We start from the raw sequence: 9,881 nt of genomic DNA, 5'->3' as shown, positions 1-9,881 counted from the left end.
AATGAACAGCTTCTTAGGTTTTGTCTTAGGTAAAGTCCCCTAGGTTTTGTAAACCATTAAATCTCTGTTTTTCCATCATGAACTAGCTCCAACATTATCCTATGGTAGCATATGCCTTTGATCCCAGTTCTCAAGAAGCTGAGGAAGGAGGATTGAAAGTCTAGGTCAAGTCTGGGCTTCAACATGGCAACACCCCGTCATGGAACAAAACAACAAAAACACATCAAAATAAGTTTTTATTTTTAACAGTTGTTTTCTTTTTAATTATTTTTCTGCACTAATATTTGTACAGCTGTAAACTCGAGGAATCATCCAATACTTGTATACATCTGGAGAACCATTAATAAGCACCTTCAGTGGTTTCCACAGCTTAAGAATTTACCATGTAAAACATTTTAGAAGGAATCTAGTAAAAATGAACAAAAGTTATAAAAGATGTGTATCATGAGGAACATGACAAAAAAAGAAAAAAAAAACAGAAAACAAAAAACTTAGGGTACTTTATGAGGTTGCATGAAAGAGTCACATGTTCCCAAAATCTTGTGATTTAAATTCCAATTATTTAAGTAAAGACTCCCTCCTAATTTAGATTCCCAGTCCAATGTAAGCAGGTGAAGGTGGAGTTAGGAGATAGGGTTGGGGGCTGAGTATGGTGAAGTTAGAAGAAAAGGAGGTAGGGGGCTCTGTTCCCCAAGAAAAATATCAGGCAAATTCTTTTATGTCTTCAAGGATAAGCATTCTTTTGGAAAATGTGCCCTCTCTCTCTGAAGTTATTTAAGGGTTTTAGTTTTAGCTGCCTTTAAGCCTCTCCCCTGCTGGTTCTTCTTGGGTTGTACATTCTTGTTCTCTGTCCTTATCCACCACTTTGTGATAGTTCCAACTGAGTCTTGTCTGTGCCCTCATCCTATACTGTGAAATCTGAACTTCTGATGCTTGACTTTCAAAAATTTTAATGCTTTAAGTGTCCAGGAAGCAGTTGAAAAAAAGGAGATAGATATAGATAGATGATAGATAGATAGATAGACAGACAGACAGACAGACAGAGTAACTATGCATCTGGTGGGGGGAGGGATATTTTTAAAACAAATCACAGACAGAAACATAGAAGGCAGAAACAGTCCCTCAAACTACACTGATGATCAAATAAAGATCTGAACCACTAGTAGAAATACCCAGTTGCATCTTCCTAGATTGTGTCTTCAGGATCTAGTCAAAAAGGGCCACAGAGAGAGGGAGAAACAGAGATACAATTCTAAAGGTGAGGGACTATGACTGGCCACTACTTTGTCCAAGTCCTACCGCAGCCTGGGCTCCAAATGACTCTCCATGAGAAGACTTGGGAACTGGTACCAGGAGTGGGGTAAAGATTCCCATGACATCATTGACCAGACACTAATACAGGTACTTGGGCAATGGGAAAGAATTTGCTACAATTCAAGACATATCAACATAATAATCCCCTATCTGCAAACACCTTGACTCTACATCTTCAAATTCCTCTCACAGGACATTTCCTTGACTTACCTACCTGATTATCAATGGCCACTGTTGAAATTCCAGGACTTTTTAATTTAGGAGTGGTTACTTTTTACCATCCACCAGATACCACAAATCCCTAGGATATAGTTGGGCTTTGATCATATGGCAGAGAAGGCACGAAAACCAGAGTCTTGGGCAGGATGAAGGTGTACAACAGGAGAGTAGTTAGATGGGAGCATAAAGACAGAGATTTGAGTACCAAGAAAAAAAATATAACTCATTACCTTGCCTAAGCTGGATCTGGCTGTTATGGTGAGAAACTGGGTAATATCTGAGTTTGTAATGCCTCCTTAAGTCTATGAGGGTCTGCTTATCATGGGGGAGTCTAGGATTAGGAAAAGGTCTTATAGCTTTAGAATGGACACATAATTTTTACTCTGAATTTTTTTTTGAAGAAGGGTCTCATGTAACTCAGGCTGTCCCTAAACCCTGCTAAACAGACAAGATAGATTGGCCTTGAACTTCTGATCCTCCTGCCTCTACCTCCCAAGTGCTGGGGTTGCAGGCATGTACCACCACCCTTGGCTTTTTATCCAGAACTCTATAATCATGTCTAAAGACTGAGATCAAGGTGTGTGTGTGTGTGTGTGTGTGTGTGTGTGTGTGTGTGTGTGTGTGCATGTGCGTCCTGCCCTCATGTTAGGGTAGAGATTTTCCTATTACTGAGCTAAGGGCAATTGTTTTAGGGAAGGTTAAGGAGAGGTTGTGAGGGCTCAGGCTAGGCTAGATCTGTGCCTAGTGGTCACTCCACTGCAGGACAGCTTTTAGTCTGGAACAAATCACTTCAAGTAGGGTGTTACTGTGAAATACTTGGAGAGGAAGCAAGGAATTCTTGACATCATTTCCGTTCAATGCAGTCAACTCCCAGGGTGTTGTCAGGACATCGGCAGGTCCTGCTCCCTGGAGTAGGCAAGCAAAGGTGGGTACAGCCACCATTATTCACTGAGCAGTAATTGTGGCCTGGAAAAGATGGAAATCAGTGTCATGGTCTTACCTCTGACTGACATGGTACCAAGAGCAGCCTCCCCATTAACCTCCTTGTGGGCTCAAGGGGCCAAGTCGAGCTACTGTTTGTTTCTTTATCATAAGTACGACAGGCAACTACATGCATTACTGATTTGAAGTGCGTGGTTAATCTTGATTATCAACTTGGTAGAATCACAACAGAAATATGCCTCTGGGTATGTCTGCCAGGAGGTTCTGGATTAAGTTAATTGAGGTGGGAAAAATCCAAGAATCCTTCAGGAAGGGATATCCAGGATATGCAAGCTGAGATACCTCCAGGAAGGAGCCCAGGGGTTGTACTTAGGCCACCCTGATTCTCTTAGGGACTTTGAGTGCTGACCCCCATTCAGCAGCACGGATGTTACCTTGGGGACACTGGGACAGGGCAATGGTGATGCCATATGGCCGGGTCTGCTTATGTGGGTGGAAGGTATCCATCTCTTTGGATATAGCAAGGTCCATGGCAATCACTGAATTCCTGCAAAGGACCAAAGCACAGAGTGAACATGCATCTGATGGCTTGAACTCTTCTCAGTGGGGTTAGGCAGCTTCTTCTGAGGCTTGGAAGAGAAAAAGACATGGTGGTCTTGCTCTCTGTGTATCCGTTTCTCCCTCCCCTTAGGCTGGGTCAAGTCTGTAGTTCACTGGCTTTTCAAAATAAGGGCCAAAACAATCTAGCTCTCCTCTTCTGCTCTAAATTCCAGGTGACATATAGGCTCTCTTAGCCAGATACCTCCTTGGTATGACCCTCCCTTTGAGGAAGGTCTGATCCAGAAACAGCTGTGCAACTAATGCAGTTTAAAAACTACATCGATGTAGAGGTATGACATAATCAAAGAACTCTCCAGCCATGTGACCCCAGGTAGCTCCTGGGGAAAGAACAGGCGTGCCCAGGAAGTCCCAGGTTTGGGTATGATAAATGGCACTTCTGTTCCCCTCTGAGATTAGACAGCCCTCTTCCTCTACCCTCCTCCAGATCTGTCAGCCCAGGAATAAGGGGAAGGGTCAAAGGTCAGGAGAAGAGGCAAGAGGCAAAGACCTCCACAGACACAAAGGGAAGGGCAGAGTTCAGCCCAGCCAGCATGACAGCAGCCTACATACGTCTTCCAGTCTGTGTAGTACAAATTCTTCCCATAGCTCGTCACAGCGAAAGGATACTGGAGCCCTTCGAGAATTCTGCGTCTGCCGGGCTGAGCTGGGTTCAGGCATTCTGCCCTATGGGTGCCTATGTGAAGCAAACACAAGTTGGTCATTGTTCATGCAAGAAATGGGCCCTTTGTGTCAGAAAACAAGAGTCTGAAAGACAAGGATGGGGGAGTTCAGTGTTGCAAGGGCATGTCCTGAAGAACACAGAGGGCTGGCTCTTCAGCATTGGCATTCTGTCTCTGTTTTCTGTCTTTCCCCTTTCATAAGCCTGCACCCACCTGAGTTCTGGCACTCACACCTGGCCCTACCAAGGAGAGGTGAGCCTGCACCCACCTGAGCTCTGGCACCCATACCTGTCCCTATCAAGGAGAGGTGAGCCTGCACCCACCTGAGTTCTGACACCCACCTGGCCCTACCAAGGAGAGGTGAGCCTGCACCCACCTGAGTTCTGGCACCCATACCTGGCCTTACCGAGGAGAGGTGAACCAGGACAAGAGAAGCCACAGCCTGTGCTGGCCTTCCCAGCCCCTTGTCTCATGAGAACCCTACCATCTTCTGGCTTTTGCTCAAGTCCCTCCCCTCTACGTCTCTCCAGAACCTTTCTCCCCAAAGTTGGGGCACTGAAGAACTCCTACTGATCAGCATGGGACTGGCCTGCCACTATTGCCTTTTTTGAGGGCTATCTCAGGCTTCTACAAACATGTAAGCATTCACATCCTACTCTTTGTCCTACTTAGTTGTGGGACAGAGAGGTACTCAGTTACAGACTTTCAGAGGGAGAGATGAAGGATGGTCCTCCTTGATAAACATCTTTCTCCCCATCTCATCTCAAGCCTAAGGGACATCCTGTACAGCTGAAGAAGGGCCACATCAGGGACTCTATGCAGAATGCACTATTACCTCTGAAAATATAGTATATATTCAACACTCAGTAACCTCCCACCAAAATAGGAGTCAGCCATTTTTTTATTGAGCCATATAGCGATTATTTCAAGTTCTGCAGGCCAAAAGGCAAAAGCAAGCATGATACCAGGTATTTCTAACACTTAAAATGGTAACATTTAACAGTGTAAAATTTGTTTTGAGCTTATTCGCTAGACAGAAAGAGGCGGTGGGTGAGATTTGCTAGCTCTAGAGCAAGAAGAATAAGACAATGAAGAACTATGTGTAGATGATCTCAAGCTTCCTGTTACCTGCGTCCACCCAGCAAAGCTGAGATGAGAATGCATCAAAGGTCAGACCATTGGGCAAGCCCAGATTGTCCTGTGCGAGAATCCTCCGGTTGGTGCCATCCATGTGAGAAGTCTCAATTTTGGGGTTATCTCTGTTCCAATCTGTCCAATAAAGGTTCCTGGAAGAGGTATCAGAGTGGAAAGAAGAAGCAAGATCCTGAAAACACTTTAAAGGGACTAGGTAGGAAGTGATCAGCCAACAAGAAAACAACACAGCTGAGTGAGATCCTGAGGTGCTAAGGTGGATTCTAGGGTTACTTGGCTCTCTGTTCAAATTGGGCTATCTGTTACTAACAGATCTCCTTTAATATTTCTTCTGTAGCATCTTGAAAAACCTCAACGGGCAAAGTGACGACCTGGGTTCAATTCCCAGCACTGTGTTCAAAACAAAACAAAACAAAACAAAACAAAACAAAAAGCTGAGTGTGATGATTGAGAGTTGTGATCCCAGTGCTGGAAAGGAGACTGGTGGATCACTGGGTCTCTCTGGCTAGATAGCCTGCACTACTTGGGGGAGGTACAGCCTAGTGAGACATCCTGCTCAAAACAAGGTGGACAGTGACCGAGGAATGATATACAAGGTTTGCTACCAAATACACATACAGACACATAAACCATGGGCCAGACATAACTAATAGTAATTCCCTGAGTGATAAACCTATGCAGAAGGCCACAGTGGAGCAATGTGATTTGCCTGAAGCAAGATTCAAACACCAGCAGAGAGTGGTGGAGATGTCTGCTGTGCACGAAGTAGTAGAATGGCCTCAACACAAAGGAAATGGTCTCTAAGGAAATGGCCTCTAGGAGCTGGGGCCTGGGATGTAAGACTGAGAGCTTGCCATAGGGTGAAAAGAGAGAAAGCTGCAATGGGCTGAAGAATCCCTCCGGAAGGAAACTGTCTCCATGATGCTCAAGCCACAGCTGCTCCAACAAGGAGTGCCGGGGGGCATAGTTAGGCCAACCCAACACTCTACAGCATTCATGGAACTGGAGTGTCAGTTCACATTCAACCTATCTAGAAATTACTCGATTTCTGAGCTGTCACCATACAAAGTTGCTTGACAGAATTGTGAAACCAGAACACAGCAAGGTGTCAGCATTGTGCTAAGTGTACCAGCATCTCATCAGCTTGTAGACTGTTTCATCTTGCATGGATGAAACACCTCAGGAGAGCAGGGCTGGCATTAGACCCTCACTAGAGATCATTCAGAAAAGCCAGAGACTAAAAAACAAAAAAGCCAGACATATGTATAGGCAAACATACCCTCTGACAGGGTCTGTCACAATGCCTCTGGGATTCACCAAACCCGTGTCAAACAGCACTCGGCGCTGGGTGCCATCCATCTTTGCAACTTCTATTCGATCCAGGTGAGAGTCTGTCCAGAAGATGGTTCGACCAAGATGGTCCAGGGCAAGGCCTTCAGGGCTTCCAAGATCTAGAAGGAATGAAACAACACTGAGTCATATGCCAGTCTCAGAGTTCTCTGATTATTCAGTTGTCTTCGACATGGTAATCAAACCTTGAGAAACCAAATGGGAATGTGAAATTCTTACCAATTATAAGATGATCAGTTTTCCAAGTGACAAATTCAACCATTCTCACCCACTGATTGGGTACCACACTGGGAACCAGGAAAGTTGCTATGACAAAGATATAGCCCTGTCCATTAAGAAGCCCACAGCTAACCACCATTCAAACTGGGGTCTAGTTTCTGTGGGCAGATGCAGATACAAAGTCAGCTTGAGTTCCTTAGGGAAGGGTTCTGGGGAGGTAGAAGCTCATTCCTGAAGGACCAATGAGAGTTTATCAGACAAGGATCTTGCACAACTGTCTTCAGGTATAAAGAAGACTGCAAGTGGCTTGAGGTTGGCTGTGATTAATTTTTTATTAATCACAGAGACCATGAGAGTGGCTCTTGGTGAAATGAGGATGGAGGTAAAGAAGCCAGAGCTTATCTAAGACAAACAGGAGGCATGGAGTCTTAAGTGGGGATGGAAGGTACATCTTTCATCCTTAGCAATTACAGGATGGGGAGGCATTTCAGGAAATGATATTGCTGATCATCACTCTTAGTACTTACATAGAAATATAAAGGGTAACAAGAAGGTGTTTGATGACTACAAATTATACTTGCCACTTGATTGAAACAGCAATCAAGACACAGATTGGCGTTGTAAAACCAATATTCCATGTAAGTCACTGTAAGCTAAAAATATGAAATGACGTTGTAGGATTTATTGGCATTCTTGAGATCCTCCCTCCACCCCCAGTCCTAACCAGAGGGCCGAGGGTCGTTTAGCTTGGCTGGAGTGTAAGTAGAAGGGAACCAGGCTGTGCTCCCCCAGGCATCAGACATTTGAGAAAATCACCCCTGCTCCCTCTCGTCCATAAACAAGCAAGTCTACCTCTCATCTCAGCCTTTCCTAGGACAGAGAATGGTGTAGGGACTGCAAAGATTCTGTCAGGGGTTAAGAAGATGAATTTGTTGGTAAAGCATTTGCTGTGCAAGCATGAGGATCTAAGTTCAATTCCAGCACCATATAAAAGCCAGGCATAGCAAAGCCATTTGTAATCCCAGCACTGGGCAAGCACAGACAAGAGCTTTTTGGCTGCCCAGGGTAGTGCAATTAATGAGCTCTAGGTTCAGTGAGAGACCCTGTCTCAAAAAAGGGGTCAGTGGGGGTGGGGGGATGGCATTTACCTGATACTGACATGCATACATGTGTGCACCTCCAACCCACACATACACACACACACCACACACACAAGCCTCTAACAAGAGCCCAACCAGAGGATAGTGATTCAGATAAATAAATGTTCTTATGGTTTATTATTCATAGCCAAAAAAGAGCTGTTTAATGTATTAAGCTCTTTCCCACACCATAACAGGTCCCAGAACGATGGAATTGTCTCCCAGGGGCTCCCTGTGGCTTTCAGACAGGATACATACATGCACACACCAGCAGCCACTCAGTAGGGGGAAAACTTGGAATGAGCACATCCTGTGGGATTCCCTGAGCAGCTCCCACATACTGCGGGGATGGGAGCTGCCCAGTATCTTCACTGAGCATACAAAGGAAGCCTATTAGGAGCTTATGTCACACCGGCACCTTCTACACAATGCTGGTCCTGATCTCAAACCGCTGAGGGCTAGGAAAAACTCATAAGAATGTGTGTGTGTGTGTGTGTGTGTGTGTGTGTGTGTGTGTGTGTTGATGAACAAGGAGATGGCAAGGGAATAGGTTTTCTTTTACTGTTGTGTGAAAAAAAAAAAAATTGAGTATGCTCCCTAGTAAGGAGGTGTCTGGAGGAGAAGAACCATGTGTCTCGAGTAACCCCAGAAACTCTCTGGAAGTCAACCTCAGTCAAGATGTTTGGTTGATTCTGTGTTCTTTCACAGTCAGTCAGTTTTGGCCTTTCTTACAGCTCTCACTGTACTTAAAGGTCCCTTGGCTGATTTCCGGTGCCAAAAGCAACAGGAAATAGCAGACAGTGACCTATTCCCCTCTTCTACTAGGATCTGAAATCAGATAACAGCAACAACATTTCCAACAGAGTGGGTAAAAGGCATTTTCAAAGTTCTCTTCATAAGCCAGAGCATGAAGGTGATCCAAGATCATTTAAACAGCCCATCGGCTTTCGGAAAAGGACTCAAGAGCCAAGTGCAAGGCCGGGGTTGCTCAGCTTGATTCCTGATGTGTTGTCTCTCAAAGGGAAACAAGGAAGAGGAAAGATGGCCAATCATCCTCACAGAATATTAAAGTGGGAGCTGAGTGCTCTGCAGAGGGAGCTGAAGTTCGTACAGCTAATGTCAACATGGCTATACCTTCTGAGCAAAAATATTCCCAAATCTGATGAGTCGTGACTGCAGCAGCTCCAGGTCCTTGACTCTCTCAGTACTGGGGACTTTTTCATACGAAATGGATTATTTTTTAAGCTGGAGATTGAACCCAGGGCCTCATACATGCTACACAAAGACTCTAGCACTGAGCTACATCCCTTGGCCCTCTTGTAACTTTTTATTTTGAGACAGGGTCTTAAAAGCTGCCCCGGCTGACCTGGGACTTGTGACCCTTTTGCCTCAGCCCCTCAAATAGCTGGAATGACAGACCTACAGCGGAGGGCCTGGCTATTCTTTATTTATTGAATGAAGGTATTAAAATGTTGCATATCTTTGTCCAAGCAGGCACCTAGATAAGGTTAAATGTTTAAGTTAGGCTCTGTCAACATAACATATATTTTATCATATTAAGCAAAACAGAATTCTCTGTTAGAGTTGATCCTGGCTAGTTGGATTCCAAGCAAGAGCGAGGGAGAGGAGAGATGTGTTGAGGTAGGGCAAAGAAACTACCTGTACCCAAGATACTGTATTTTGAAATAACTCTTTAACCCCACATCACCTTAGGAATAGACTCTACTTTCAGAGCTGGGTGTGGTGATACATACTTGCAACCCAGGGCCAGAGAGAAAGAGGCAAGAGAAGCAGGACTTTCAGACTAAATAAGGCTGCCAAACATTGGTTTAAAAAAAATAGTAGCCAAAATAGCTCAGTTGGAAGAATGTTAGACTAAAAATATTAAGTAAATTAATTAAGCAAACTGAGTAGTGGTGCATGCATATAATTCTGACATGTGGGAGGTAGAAGCAGGAAGATCATGAGTTCAAGGACATCCCAGCTAGTTAATGAGGGTAGCCTGGTTAGCATGAAACCCTATCTCAAAAATTAAATAAATAAATAGTCTTCAACTTCTGGATAAGTATCTGTCAATATGCTAGTATGTTTCTGGACTATTCCTTCCACCCACTGCCTTTGATTAATTCCCCGTGGAGCACATGGTGGAGCACTCTGTGAGAAGTCATTGCAACTCAGATACCCATTGCCTTCGATTATACTCTCCTGGAGCACTCGGTGGAGCATTCTGTGTGCAGGCCAGGCAGTGGTGGCGCACACCTTTAAT

General features: G+C 44.6%; 1 protein-coding gene across 1 annotated transcript in view; it reads right to left on the bottom strand.

Annotated features, from left to right (window-relative positions):
- Positions 1-220: 220 nt before the first annotated feature.
- Positions 221-9,881, bottom strand: part of Nid1 (nidogen 1) — a 74,767-nt gene continuing 65,106 nt past the window's right edge. Inside the window, exons 16-20 of the mRNA XM_031358326.1 lie at positions 6,187-6,358; positions 4,884-5,041; positions 3,646-3,769; positions 2,910-3,022; positions 221-2,499 (exon numbers count right to left, since the gene is read on the bottom strand). Coding sequence (XP_031214186.1) covers positions 2,378-2,499; positions 2,910-3,022; positions 3,646-3,769; positions 4,884-5,041; positions 6,187-6,358 — 689 coding nt within the window. The 3' untranslated portion in view covers positions 221-2,377. The remainder of the gene's footprint in view (positions 2,500-2,909; positions 3,023-3,645; positions 3,770-4,883; positions 5,042-6,186; positions 6,359-9,881) is intronic.

This window comes from Mastomys coucha, unplaced genomic scaffold (assembly GCF_008632895.1).
Source record: "Mastomys coucha isolate ucsf_1 unplaced genomic scaffold, UCSF_Mcou_1 pScaffold7, whole genome shotgun sequence".
Classification (NCBI taxonomy): Eukaryota; Metazoa; Chordata; class Mammalia; order Rodentia; family Muridae; genus Mastomys; species Mastomys coucha.
Note: the sequence above shows the minus strand (reverse complement) of the source record. Positions and strands in the feature narration are given on the sequence as shown.